Genomic DNA, 15,135 nt, shown 5'->3' with positions numbered 1-15,135 from the left:
ATTTCATGACATCGCTGCTACCGTGATTGGATCTTAATGCTTGTTAGACGAATGCAGATCAATAGAAAGTCGATGTCCAGGACTTGCCAATAAAAAAACTTTTAACAAAACATACTTATTATTGTTTGTTGATTTCAATATTTAACTTTATGTTGGTGGAATTATTTTCCTATACAACATGCATATCACATATACTTTCACATGTTAATAGCATGATTTATTTATGTAATATCCAACAAAGTAAATAATATAAACACATGTATTTATTCACAAGAATAACTCTGCCGTCAGGTTTTACCATAAAATCTGAATTTATCCCGAAATCTATTAATTGTGTTTCACGCTTATATAATAAATGACAAATTTAGTCAAAAAAACAATACTTAGACTCATATCTATCCACGAGTTATTAAACTAGTTTAAGTAACGCCAAACACATAATAAAATAAATATAAATATATGGATGTTACTCTCACTAAATATATAACTTGTTCTCATTATGATTCAACTCGTTTTTATTCGATGATTATTGTTATCATACTCATCATTTTTTGTCTGAACAATTTTCAATGATAATTTAACTTCCAACTTAATAACACATAAAATGAATAACGACATCCTATCATAAATTCGTAGACAATTCTCACTCAATTCTTAATCCATTTTTAATTAATTAAATCCTAGCTCCTTTTTTTTCCAACTTAATAATATATATAATAGAAGTATAGAAGTATATATATAATAGAAGTATGTTTTAAATATCAAATTATCCATTAACCCCCTCTTAACATCCCTCTACCGCCTGAATCCTTGACCCAAACAAAAGTCAAAGCACGAATCCACACGAGTTAACCCAACCCCAAAACATCCTTTCCCTAGATACCCCTCCACCTCAACCCCACTTCAACCCAATCACCCCCAAAACCAAGGGCAAACTCGTCATTTCAGCTCAAAAGCCAACACATCTCCGATCATAACACTGGGCGCCTCGTCGCACCTCCAACTCGAATTCACACAACACAGATCTCTCGATTCTTCAATATCCTCGATTTCGCAACATTACATACACACACAATCAGGTATCAATCTATACGTATATGAGCGTGTATGTATATGTCTCGTATTCAATTCGTTTGATTGAGTTGAAGTATTGATTAATTAATTGATTGATTATTATTCGATTGATTCGATTCGATTTGTTCGTGTTTCTAGGGTTTTAGTTAGTTACGTTATGTGCCTTTGTGTGTTGCGTCGTAGCTGAAGCTGAATTGTGCTCTGTGATGATGTTGATTTGATTTCTAGGGTTTTGTTTTTGATTTAATCGATTTTGATTGTAAATTTGTGAGTTAGCTGAAATCGAGGTTGTAAGTGTGTAATTGGAGTTGAAATTGGCGGGGTGAGGAGGTTTATGTCTATGGATTGCTTGTTTGATTCGGTGATGGATGGGTGAATGTGGAGGAGCTCGAGGAGGTGTTGATTTGTAGTGTGGCTGTTCGGTGTGGGATACAGATGTTTTTTCAAGCTGAATTGAAGTAGAGATGGGCGTGGATATAAAAAGGAAAGGATGTTGATAGATTTGATTGTTATTATGAGTTGTATATTTTTAATGTGTAGCTGTTTCCGTCGTATATATGAAATATTATTTGCTGTTTGTATAAAAGTCTGTTCTGCTGAAGTTGAATTGAATTAACGGGCTTAGTCTTCTTTACACTATAGAATGATGTGGGAGTATAGACTGTGGAGCTCTGAATGAAGCTCCATATTGGGTAATAGATTTGTAGAGATAGTTTTTTGTTCTTGTTAAAATTATCACGATGACTGTTAGAAAATTTGTTGTCTTTGCTTAGGATGTTAACATCGAGCTGGGTGTTCATCGATCAAAAAACTGAATTAGAATATCCGGGATCATGGTAGTTAAGCGCAGGTAGAGATAGCAGTAATTAATTATATTCAGATTTGGATATTGGCAATCTTGTTAAAATACTTCATATTAAGAGGATTCGTTAGCCTGGTTAGGAGAACTCTAAGCAAAGTTATTGTTAATTCATTGGGCTTAGTATTATGAACTCTGTAGAAGGATCTAATACAAGTTTTCTTCCATTTATAGCAGGTTTACATGGTTGAATTTGTAAAATTATTAGATGTATGGTTTTCTGTTTTATGATAATTAAGCGTTACCCTGGAGAATTTAATTTAAGGATTAGCATGTGTATTTTACATAGAATTCTTCATCTTGGACATCTTGCTTGACTTTTGTAATTTTGTATACATCTGTGACGTCATCTGTGCTAATATATACAGAAAGTTGTTGAATTTTTATGAATCATATACTGCAGGTTGTTCGTACTGATCTTGCTAGTTTTTATAGTATGGTACATAAGGTTTAACACAAAGTTAGAATTTTCTGTCTTCATTTTTATTCAAGTGAGGAACGAGTAAGCTTACTAGGGTGGGGTAAATAACCCACAGCGAAAGGCTAACTGAAAATTAAAACACTAAGGTTTGTGCCCGCATCTAGTACAAATAAATATCAGGCTTCCAGAATTGTCTAGAAGAGTAGAAGTTATGACTTCCTGAGCCTGTTGCTCTTCTAGAGCCATATCTTGCTTCAGGAAAGATTTTGGCCCCATTCTTAAATTTATTATGTATGCAGGTGCGATTAGAGGTTGTTGTTGACAAGGATATACAGTAAACTTCCATGTCCTGCAGCAGTACTATTGTGCGATGCACAACTGCTTTCATCTGGTCTGCAGCACAGTGAACGACTGGAAATTGATGCAATGGCAACATCTAATAAATTCGATTTGTCATCTGCTAGCCCGGATAGGCCTTTGTATGCCTCTGGCCAACGCGGATCCTATATGGCAGCTTCCTTTGGTAGATCAAGTAGCTTTCGTGAGAATGTGGAGAATCCTATTTTATCATCTCTTCCAAGTATGTCAAGAAGCACCTCTTCTGTAACTCAAGGAGATGTTATGAGCTTCTTACAATGTTTGCGGTTTGATCCAAAATCAATAATCGTGGATCATAAATTAAATCGACAAGGGGAGTTCAAGCGGTTTGCTGGTCTTGCAATTGGTCTTCAACCAGATGAATCCCCGTCTAGTTCTACAAAAAGCAAGGTACCTTCCTTGTCGCCTGAGGAAGTTAAACGGTTTAGGATTGGTTTGCGAGAAAGCACGATTAAGGCCAGGTAAATGTTTACAATTATTTATTTTACATGAGTGATGGAGTACAGTTTACAAAGCTGCAACGCTATATATGTCAGGGAGCGTGTGAAGATCTTCAATGAAGGGTTATTGGTAGTGAACAAATGTTTTCCAAGCATACCGTCAAGGAAACGATCTCGACCTGATGGAATATCTGGCGAGCGACCCAGTGCCTTATTTGCAAGTGATCGTTCAGCTGTGGGGCCCGGTGTGGGTAAACTGGGTACACAAAACCATACCCTGGCCGGTGGTTTTGAACTTGAACAACAAAAGGCAGAAGAAAGGTCCAAGAATGTAATTCCAAATAAACGAACCAGAACATCCATGGTGGATCCAAGGGTTTGTTTATTGAACTTTCTGTTTTTTTTTCTTTTGCTGCTTTACTGGTTGGAATCGATTAATCTTTCACCATGTAAATTTATTATTGCAATGACGTCAATAGTCCTTTGGCTGCCTCAATGCTATTATATCCTTCTATCTTGATTGATTGAGGTGCTTACTATTTTTACAATGTACGTCTCTTGTGATTTGATAAGGCCTAAATTTTGGTTTCAGTTAATATTCAAACTTTTAATATTAGGAATATTCTTTTTTAGGCCATTTTTTGTGGCAGTGAGGGTGCTCTTTTTTCTTTTTTGCTAATTAATAATGTTTTTTGTATACAATTTACTTAGGCAGTTTTTCATGGTCCATGGTTGTGCTTTTGTTCTTGTGTATCTGTTTGATGTAAGGGCTCATTCGCTTGGTAAAGCTGTCCAAACAAGGCTTGTTCTTTGCATTAAAAAATATTATGCATTGCAGGAGAGAAATTAGTGCATAAAATATCTCCTTCACTAGCTTTTAAAAAAGTAGTAAACTCTATTTTCTTTCTGATTTGTGCTTGCATGCGAACATCACATGAGCCATCCTTCCATATCTTGTTAAGAATACTTTCTGTGTAGTTGGTTTTTTCCCCCTTGGTCGCAGTAAATTTGTAATGATTCCATTTAACCGGCCTGACTCTTACTCTCTGATTGATATAGATGGATGTTCGGCCAAGTACTCCTGCAAGGACAGCTGGTACCGCTGATAGGGATAAAGAGGGCTCAAGATTTCCAACTAATAGTGTAGCTCAAGGTGAAGATCAAACGCTAGCTATTGGTGTTGATGGTTGGGAGAAGTCTAAAATGAAGAAAAAACGTTCTGTTATTAAGGCAGATATTGCTCCAGGCTCACCAGCCACAAAAGCTATTGATGGGTACAGGGAACCAAAACAAGGAGTTCATCCAAGACTTCTTTCTGATGGTCGCCCAAGAACAAGTGATTCCTATGCTTACAGGTACCACTGCTAGCAGCTGCAAAAATATAAAATCTATGGACTAAGATCTATACTTAAAAAGTTTGAAACATTTGCAGATAGAATGTGTTCGAAACCTTTATATCAGTTGAACTGTTATCATACATTTATAAGATATTGTAGTTGGAGTGCTAATAGTATCTGGTGGAGGTGTGTCTTTGTTTTCAGGTCTGAATTTTCCATTTTTTGTTGCCGGATATCCAAACCCATTATATTTGTCTACTAAATTCTAATTTTCTTTTTTTTTTTTAAAATATTATCATTTTTAGCCTCAACAAGCGTGCTTTTTAACAAGACTGTGCTTTTTAACAAGACTGGTTACCGGGCTTCCTTTAAGTATTGTTGTTGTCGTTATTTGTCATATAACTAAAGTGTGTCAGTAGTATATATGATGCAAAGAGTGGTAGATATATTTGATTGCCATAACTTTGAAATTTAAAAGGACGGTAGAGTACACGACAGAATTGTGCCTGGTTTTTTTTTTATTTAGTAGTTCTTTATAGGCCTGACGACTGACGCATATAAACACTTTTGAGGTAGAATGATTCATCGATGATAGTATGCTCTACATATATACTATTCTCTGGTTGAATGTATTGATAACTACCTTGAAAGGACGTGAATTCACTGTGTCACCTATTAATGATTGTAGAGTTATAGGATCATTTAGAGTGTAGGCAGAAGTTGGCGAAAAAATGCAGATGCTGTATACAATGTGTTATTTATTACAAAGGAAGGCTACCTATTTGTAGTGGGAGGCAAACTCTTATACGGACATAACAAATTATGCACTTACTACTCTACACTCCCGTAAAGGCATATAAGAAATGATACACCTACTTAATACTTTCTTAATTTGGTGCATAGATGTGTATATGTAACTTGCTAATTGCTGTATGCGTTACTTTTCTATCTTGGCCCTTAACGATTCAGTTACTCGATCTTCTAATTGTACAAATCAAGTACTAATGTTTTTGATTTATAACATAAGTTATCACAATGTAATATTAATTATTTCCTTATTGGATTTTTGAGGATCCTTATATGGGGATCATCCCCCCAAACTGTATGTGATAATTTATTTGTGCAAGGATCCTGATCTATTATGTACATCCTGATGCAGGCCAGGAGGTGCTAATGGAATTGTTGTTGTAAAGGCTGATGGAACCTCACAGGCACAGCAGACTAGCACGGGCATGCGATCCACTGTCCCCAGGTCTGACCAGGATAGTAGTCTTCCCCTCCAGGATAGAAGAGATCATATTATCAATTCAGACAAAGAAAGAGTTAATGCCAGAGTTATAAACAAGTATGGAAATATGTGATGCTTGCATCAATATACTTTTCTGTCGGAATAATATATACCTTAAGCTATTGGAATGGCCATTAGCTTAGCTGTTTATTCTTGTAATTAATAGTAAAAATGTAATTTCTCATTTATTTGACATTTATGCACTTCTTCACCCCCTTATTTAGGGCTAATACACGGGACGAATTCAGTTCGGGCAGTCCTACATCAAGTGCAAAACTAAATGCAGCTACTCGTGCTCCACGGTCAAGTTCAGGTATTGTTCCGAAGCTGTCTCCAGTAGTTCAGAGGGCAAATGCTGCTAAAGATTGGGAGCTTTCTCATTGTACAAGCAAGAATTCGGGTCCAGTTGGGGCTAGTAATCGTAAAAGAACCCCTTCAACACAGTCATCATCACCTCCAGTTGCTCAATGGGCAAGTCATAGGCCCCAAAAGATGTCTCGCACAGCAAGAAGGACAAATCTTGTCCCCATTATTCCAAGTAATGATGAAACCACTTCTTTAGATACCATATCTGATGCTGCAGGCAGTGAAAATGGATTAGGCTTTCCAAGGCGCGTTTCTGGCAATTCTCCTCAGCAGGCTAAACTAAAAGGGGACATTTTGCCGACTGCTACATTAGAAAATGAGGAATCTGGCGCAGCTGAAACTAAATCTAGTAAAAGCAAAAAATCTGATGATTTAGATGATAAATCAGGCAAAAAAATTCAGAAACTATCACCTCTTCTTCTACCACCAAGGAAAAATAAGGTAGCTAGTAGGGAGGATCTTGGAGATGGCATCCGGAGGCAAGGGAGAACAGGGAGAGGTTTCACATCCACAAGGTCACTTGCACCATTAACAACTGAAAAATATGGCAATATGGGAACTGCAAAGCAGCTTAGAAGTGCTAAACTGGGTTTCGACAAGACAGAAAGGTTAAGATTTTTTGTTTCTTTTGTAGGCTTCGGGTTAGTAATAGCTGTCCTTTCTAGTCTTCGCTGGCCACATTGTCTGATGTCTTATTGTTCAATAAATATTCCAGTAAAGCAGGCCGACCGCCATCTAGGAAACTCTCGGACCGCAAGGCTTATACACGTCAGAAGCATACCACAGTGAACGCATCTGCCGATTTTCTTGGTACTATTCAAATAAATGTGACTAACTTTGTGATATGTGTTTATCTTTAATTTATAATCCCTTATTGTTTTTATCATAGTTGGTTCAGATGATGGGCATGAAGAGCTCTTGGCTGCTGCAAATGCTGTTACTAATCCTGGTATGTTGGTCATTTGTTTTAACGTCATTCAGAGAAATTTTAATATGTTATGTTTATTAATAAACTAGTATCAGTGCAGCTCACGCCTTGTCGAGCTCGTTTTGGCGGCAGATGGAGCCATTATTTGGTTTTATATCTGATGGGAACATGGCCTATTTGAAAGAGCAGGTAAATTCGAAGTTTTTATGTGGTGCTATCGATTTAATAACTAATTAACTATCTTTGTAGCTCGAAAATGTTTCAGTTTATGCTCCTACCTATTATCTGGATATATGAAGAAAGATGTACGGTGTAAGAGGCTACTATGAAATATTTCGCACACAAGATTTAAACATAAATCTTGTCTGTTTGGCGAGTTTGTGTAATAATTATAATTTACTATAAAGAGAGCTAACTCTGGGAAGGAAACTTGTAAGGGACTGAACTCTGTGAAGGAGATTTCACCAAACTGATCCACCCAATAGTTCACATAGATATTAGTTTCTATCTCTGTTAGACACTTCAGTGTTGCGATCTCCATCTCTGTAAGACATTTCATATTTTCCATTATATCTCCGTTTTCAAATAGGACAGATTATGACTGTAGTATGGGATCCGAGTCCTTTCATTTTTGTTACAGGAACATGATCCTCTAATACTCCAATTATAAATAAAATCCAAGGCATCTGGAGACTTACTTCTCAGGAGCAAAACTCTGGCTTTTATAATTGTTAATCTTTTAGAATTTTTGTTATAGATGCTTGTATAAATTTTTTTAAGAATAGATATTTTTTTGAATGAAGAATGAATAAAATTCAGAATATCACACGACGATTACTTATTTGTTATTTTTGATGATTTTATATTGGTCATTTACCCCTAATAATGACTCCTTAATATGTCTTAAGATTAGGGCTGGCAAAATTTGACGACTCGAAACCCAACACAACCTTGACCACAGAAGTACGAAAAACACAAATTAGGTTCATTTTTGGGTTCACCTGAAATACCCGAACCCGTCCTTTTTGTCTACATGTTATTTATATTCTTTATTCTTTATATATGGGATATATGCATGTATTGGTCCAATGTGTTTCTAACTTTGTATACTCCTGTTTTTTAGTTAACGGGCTTATGTATTAAGCAGCCCATCATATAATATACTTAAATTCCTTTTTCATTTCTGACCTACCTCTTTTATTTGTTTCGACCGCATTCTCTCTCTCTCTCTCCCCCCTCCCTCTCCCCTCCCCCTCCCCTCCCCCTCCCTCTTCCCCTCCCTCTCCCTCTCCCCCCTCCCTCTCTCTCTCTCTCCCCCCCCCTCATTGAACAGGGCCCTCCCTCCCCTCTCCCCTGTTGCTCTTTCTCCCTCCCCTCGCCCTTCCCTCTTCTGTTTCTCTATCCATCTCCTCTCCCCCTCCTCCTCCATCTTTCACTATATGTGAGATACATACTCTAATGGTCCAATGTAATTGATAGTATATATGGGTGTGTGACTTTGTGTGCTTTTTAACTGATGGAAACAAGCGATCTGGTGCCACAGTTCCGATGCTTATTGGAGAGGAAAGATAGGAGGAATTGATGGATAATTATTAATTTTTCTTTTATTTTTGTGTATGGGTCAGATTCTACTACCTAATTTTAATTATGACTTGGGACGAACTCTTGCCTTTTGAGAATCTTTATTAAGATTATGCTACTTGTTTTGTATTGCTCTCTTACAGCGAGATGGAGATTCCATTCCATCAACGCCAAATGCAGCACCATTAGGTAGCATGTTAAGCAGGGGAGTTGGCATGTTTAAACGTGCAGGAGATATGTATGATACAATGCCTGCAGAGCTTAGCCCAGAAGATATAGCCGCGGGAAGTGAAATCTCCCTTTGCCAAATTCTTCTTTCTGCTCTTATTCCAGAAGATGTTACCGAAGATCCTACTGGCAGCGGAAATGAAGAAGGGGAATTCAATATATATGAATCAGAGTATGAGCCAAATGGACAGATAGAAACTGGTTCTTACAGCAATGGGTCAGTCCAGAACTTTGAGCTTTCTGGACGTGGGCGTAATGGTTGTAATGGATACGAGCTAAATTCTTGCCGGTCATATGATGAGATGGAGCATGATCTTCAGTATAACAAAATGTCCTTCCATGAAAGAGCAGTATTAGAGATCCAGAGTATTGGGCTTTCTCCGGAAAGAGTGGTAAATATCTCTTTCTGGGATTGTTAATTTAATTTCACGTGAAATTAATGCCTCTTAGTATGTATGAAACAAGATGCTTGTTTTGCTCATTTTTGTTTTTCAGCCTGATTTGATCCAAACAGGGGAGGAAGAAATTAGCCGTGATATCAGCCGACTTGAAGACAAGTACCTTGACCAGGTACCACTGGCTAGAAACTTAAAAGCTATTAAGTCAAATAGTTAGAAAGTTATCAAAATCTCTTATCTTAGGAGCTGGGAAAGAAGCAAATTAGATACTTGTACTAACATGCCACTTCATTTTACTACAATATGTTGCTTCACTAAAAAAATCCTTCTGAAGTATCACACCATATTGGGAAACTTTCATGAGAATTTGACTGTGAATTGTCCTGTTAAGAGAAGACTGGATTCCTATTCTTCGGGTAGAACAATAGATTTTCATAAATTATTAAGTAACTAATCTTTGATCTTCTTTAGTTGTTATCCATGCATTTATTTGTGCTTACGTTCCTTTATATGCATTGTGGCATTATTTTCAGGATCAAGTAAATATTTGTGGAAACTATGTTTAATCATCAGAAGATATTATATAATATAAATAATAAGAAAGGAATATATGATGCCCAACATTTCGAGCAAGGAAAAGATATTGTTGCCTATATCTTTTAATTATCATGGAGCAATAAAGTTGATTGTAATTTGTTAGGTAGGTTAATTATGTCAGAAGAGCAGGTTGCTAATATAATCTATATTTTAGCCTGAAATTATTGTAGTAAGAGTCACATAAGAAGTTGTTCCTATCATTAGTTATGGTGGTAGAATAACATTTGAATTAGGTATCAATTTAATTTAGTCTCATTTTTAGGATATTAATTGTGCTCTCAGCATTAGGAAATCTTTATGAATTGTTGTAAGTTGTAACCTTCCAAATTTGTTATATTTTATTGCTACTAACGTTTTGTCCTTTATTTGTGGGTTCTGACTATTTAGATAGGTAAACCATGTGGTTGAGGAAATATAATGTCTGAGGTCTCCTTCCCTCCATAACAAATTTGCTTAAGCATGTGCTGCAAACTAGCAATGAAGCCTTTTATTTTGGTCCTCACTTTTTTGCTCATAGTACTTCATAGTACCAGCAAAATAGTTCTAACTAACATAAGGTGCAAAGTATTCACTACTTAAAGTGGATTAGAGTGTTAGTTTTGGATTACCTCTCAAGGTTTGTGACATTAAGATTAGGCTAGCTTCTGCCTTGGTATAACCTTTCTTTTTTTGTCCTTGTGTAATATGAACTTGTTGACATTTAGTCCAAAACTTTTAAATAAGAGGTAGTACTTATTTATGATTTATTTCTTAGAGTATGTTATAATTGTAGTTATTCCTACAGGTACGCAGAAAGAAAGATATGCTTGACACACTCTCGAAGTCTGCAACAAAAGCAAGAGAGCTGCAAGAGAAGTATTAACAATTATTCTTTCTGTTTAATATAACCTTTTCCTTATATTATCATTATCTTTTAAATTGTCGAAACATCAGGGCTCCAGGACTAAAACCTTTTATGTTATGTAGGGGGTTCCAGCAAGCTGCTCTTGACAAACTCGTTGGAATGGCTTATCAAAAATACATGGTATTATGAACATCATTACTCCTTAACTCATCTGTTATTCCAAAATTTAATATTTTAGGGTATGCATTTTGTTGTATTGTTGGTTCCTAAGTCTTGTACACTTAATAGGGTGAGCAAGAGGGATGTTAATTTATTGTTGGTGAAGAAATAGTTATTATAATTCATGATAATGATCATACAATTACCTCAATAAGTTCTTAAAGCGGAAGTGACCTACATATTTTTCTGCAACACGTGTCAATATCTTACAAGATGGCTGTCAGTAAAATCTTTTTTCTCTTTTCTGCATGCATTTCATAGTTTTATCTGCCACAAATAACCCTAGGATATGTTAGTACAATTCACTTTGACATTGTTAGTGATGTATTCTGATCATAAATATGTATTGTATGTATTATTCTGAACTGTGAAATGTTTAGACATTAGCATGTTGTATGAAATTAATAAAACACCGTTTAACCTGCAAAAATCTTATATTTTCTTGTATGTGCTGTGCATATATAACTGATGATGTTTAGTTGCTTTTCTTATTTAATCAGAATTGATAAAAAATATGACTTTAGTAGTATTTTTGAAGTTTGATATATGCACTTCTAATTATTTGTCACCAAAGTTTGATGCATGTTATATGGTTGTACAAAACTATTAGTATAATCTGTGCCCAAACTTTATATTTGAAATGTGCGGATCGATCAAATCGCGATTTCTGTTATTCTTCAGCACCTAATTTAGAAAAACCAGATGCCCTTTTGCACTGGTATTTTACTTACTCTTATCAATCATTAATCATCTAGTTATTGATTATCGCACCCTTCCTGTTGCTTTAACTTTGACCAAATTACAAATATATTAATTTTATATTATATATCTAAAAAAATTCGTTTGTCTATTCAGTATCCATTAATAAGAAATTTTGATACAACTATATTATAAGTCTATCTAATAAAAACAATAATTTGTTATTAGGAAAGATCTGGAACATAGTTGCAAAAGTTAAACAGTAATGAGTAATGACTTGAAAAAGTTTATCACAGTAATTTTTTTATTTTTTTTGGATTATTGAGGCAGGTGTTTAGAAGTGAACCATTCAGTCTTGTATAAATGAAATGACCTGAATATATTAATTGCTTAAAAAAGTGTACATTATGCTATATTCCTTCTAAACTAATGGCCTGTCATGGCCCCTGGGCGCTTTTGCTGTGAGTAAATTTGTGCTTTACTGAGCTTAATACATGAAGACATGCACAGAGAGAGGGAGGGAGACATCCACTATTAGCTACAATATTTTCCCTATGTTTTACAGGAGAAAAAAGAAATAGCTGACTCCACTATTTGATATATAAAGGAATATATGTGTAAATAATGTATCTAAACCTTTGGTTTACTTTGATTTATTTTATGGGCAGCACATTGATAATATTTATTTCACAGAGTTGCTGGGGCCCAAATGCCCCTGGCGGGAAGAGTGCCAGCGGCAAAATGGCCAAGCAAGCTGCTTTAGCGTTTGTCAAACGGACCCTGGACCGGTGCCAGCAATTCGAAATTACCGGCAACAGTTGCTTCAGTGAGCCTTTATTCAGTGAAATGTTCCTCTCTAGGTTGTCCCAGTTCAGTGATGCTCAACAATTAGCTGCCAGCACAGATGGTGAATCTGGAAAACTTTATTGTATGGACGCTAGAGCTTCAGGTAATGTATCTTATTCATGAATCAGTGATAAGTTTGAAAACACCAATATATTCATGTATGTTTTGTCCAAGACAAAAAAGTTCCTGTTCCTGTATGAAATACAACAGTACGTTTGTTATTCATTTTGGTGGACTTCTCATAATGTGCTACATATCTGTTATATAGCCTTTGTAGGTCCTAATTTCCCTATCTTTTTCAGCTTCGGTAGGTGTACAGTCACAGCAAAGTCCTTCATTAAGCAACAACGATATGTATTCTTTTGGTCCACTCTCATCTATGAACAGCCCGGCTGAGAGAACTATTGGAAATGAAGATACATGGTCAAATAGAGTGAAAGAGAGGGAGTTGTTACTTGATGATGTTGTTGGGGGTGTTGTCAGAACATCCCTTTCAAGTAATGCCAAGGGAAAGAGGAGTGATAGAGACAGAGAAGGGAAGGGGAACAACAGAGATTTTTCATCAAGAAGTGGAACCACTAAAATTGGTCGGCCAACATCTGGTAATGTCAAGGGGGAGAGGAAATATAAGTCAAAGCCTAAACAGAAAACCACTCAACTATCTGCTGTTAATGGGCTCATTGCAAAAGTTTCCGAGCAGCCAAAAGCAGGATTGTCTTCAATGCCAACTTCCGGTAGCATGCGTACAAATACTGACAAGGAAAAGAATAACTTTAACCTGGATATGTTGGGAACCTCCGAGCCCATTGATTTATCCAACATGGATGCCCTGGATGTTCCTGATGATCTTGGCGATCAAGGGGAGGACATTGATTCATGGTTTGGTATTGATGATGATGGTGGGTTGCAAGATAATGATTTTATGGGCCTTGAAATACCAATGGATGATTTATCTGAATTAAACATGATGGTGTGAAGTTCCATTGTTGTAAAGACCAGTTCATTATACAGATTTACAGAGGAGACATTATCGCTGTTGTAACTTGTAAGAAGTGACCACATACACAGAAGGTCATGTTACTTCCCAATCTATAATTAGGCAACAGATTCTTTCAGGAACACCACATGAGTTGATCTTCGATTGAGCCCTTCGGATCTTTTCGATTTTGCTCCAGTCTAAGTTTGTCTCTCCAGCTGTACAGATAAGTTGTTGAAGACTAGTCATTATATCTTAGCAAACACTGTACTCTGGTTGTAGCACTCACAAATTAGGGCACAATGCCTTTTGTACATATATTTCTATCTAAAGTATTCATTAGAATAAGTTTTATAAAAGCGTTTTTAGTTGTACTTTTATGCATATGTGTATATGTTTGTTTATGTTTGGTATTAGAATTCTGAAAGTCCGAAGATTAATATATTGGTTATAACCAATACCGGGACAGAAGTTCACCTCTTTCTGCTGCGGTGTTTTAAAGGTTTAGCTGCAAATTCAATATATATATTATATACACGCATAGTACAGGGTTCCTAAATCAATTAAATACAAATCAAACAAGAGACAACTGTAAGGTCCATTGGATTCTGTGGTTCTTGATGAAGTTGAAATGGGTCTCGTGAAATTAATTGGGTTGGGTCTAGTAAGTTGAAATGGGGTTTAGTAAAAATGTAAAATTAAGATTGGAATGATTAAAGTAAAAATTTTGGTTCGTGAATGGATTGGTACAGTGAGTTAATCTTGATGAAGTGTAATGAGATTTGAAAAAGGGTATAGTGAGTTAGTCTTGATGAAGTGTCTTGATAAGTTGAAATAAGATGCAATGGGATTTGGGTATCGGGATGAGTCTAGTGAAGTTGATGGAGTGTCTTGATAAGTCGAAATAAGATACAATGGGATTGAAAGATTGTGATGAGTCTAATGATGTTTTTGTGTACATGAAATCGAAAAAGGATACACTAAGTTAGTCTTGATGAATTGTCTTGATAAGTCGAACTAAGATACAATGAGATTGTAATAGTGAAGTTGATGGAGTGTCTCGATAAGTCGAAATAAGATATAATGGGATTGAAAGATTGTGATAAATCTAATGATGTTTTTTTGTACACGAAGTCGAAAAAGGATACAGTAAATTAGTCTTGATGAAGTGTCTTGATAAGTCGAAATAAGATACAATGAGATTAGAAGATTGGGATGAGTCTAGTGAAGAATGGAATATTGGGAGCGATAATATATAAGATTGATATTGTATAGAAATTTCACTTATTTCATTTTTATTTATATTTGATCATAGAATCATCATAAATATTACATTATATTAAATATTTATGTAAAGATGTTACATAAAATGTAATTTATAGAAATTTAAGTGAACATATTTTCACAACATACATAATATATAATATTTATTTATGTGAAAATGTTTTATAAAATATTATATATCTGGAATCTAAGTAGAATATTCATTTGTAATAAAATTCTAAAAATATTAAACCATTTTATTTATTATACAATTATATCCAACTCCTTGCTTTACCACCGCTTAGCAAAAACTCTATTCATGATGAATATATGTGTTTATAAATAAGTAATTTATTGAACATTTATCAATATTATTTAACTTTGTTAGACACT

The 15,135-nt window shown here is 35.4% G+C and overlaps 1 protein-coding gene across 2 annotated transcripts; it reads left to right on the top strand.

Moving 5' to 3' along the window:
• Positions 1-941: 941 nt before the first annotated feature.
• Positions 942-13,859, top strand: LOC108214181 (uncharacterized). 2 transcript variants are annotated; one of them, XM_017386023.2, is made up of 15 exons: positions 942-1,079; positions 2,654-3,193; positions 3,269-3,548; positions 4,232-4,527; positions 5,669-5,854; positions 6,022-6,771; positions 6,879-6,973; positions 7,053-7,112; positions 7,192-7,280; positions 8,816-9,292; positions 9,396-9,470; positions 10,680-10,750; positions 10,862-10,919; positions 12,351-12,606; positions 12,806-13,859. In XM_017386023.2, exons 2-15 carry the CDS (start codon positions 2,781-2,783, stop codon positions 13,477-13,479), a joined length of 3,780 nt encoding a protein of 1,259 aa, XP_017241512.1. In that variant the 5' UTR covers positions 942-1,079; positions 2,654-2,780; the 3' UTR covers positions 13,480-13,859. The 2 variants fall into 2 exon arrangements, with proteins under 2 accessions (XP_017241512.1, XP_063945682.1); XM_064089612.1 differs by having other exon boundaries at positions 10,668-10,750.
• The last annotated feature ends 1,276 nt before the right edge of the window (positions 13,860-15,135 follow it).

The sequence above is a fragment of the Daucus carota genome, chromosome 3, assembly GCF_001625215.2.
Source record: "Daucus carota subsp. sativus chromosome 3, DH1 v3.0, whole genome shotgun sequence".
Classification (NCBI taxonomy): Eukaryota; Viridiplantae; Streptophyta; class Magnoliopsida; order Apiales; family Apiaceae; genus Daucus; species Daucus carota.
The sequence above is the reverse complement of the archived record's forward strand: the minus strand, read 5'-3'. Positions and strand labels throughout refer to the sequence as shown.

Excerpts from the sequence above, each read along its gene's own strand:
- LOC108214181 (XM_064089612.1), top strand. The coding sequence starts at position 2,781 with ATGGCAACATCTAATAAATTCGATTTGTCATCTGCTAGCCCGGATAGG. Across the intron at positions 6,974-7,052 it reads CGCATCTGCCGATTTTCTTG|TTGGTTCAGATGATGGGCAT; the intron begins GTACTATTCAAA and ends TTTTTATCATAG. Across the intron at positions 9,293-9,395 it reads GGCTTTCTCCGGAAAGAGTG|CCTGATTTGATCCAAACAGG; the intron begins GTAAATATCTCT and ends TTTGTTTTTCAG.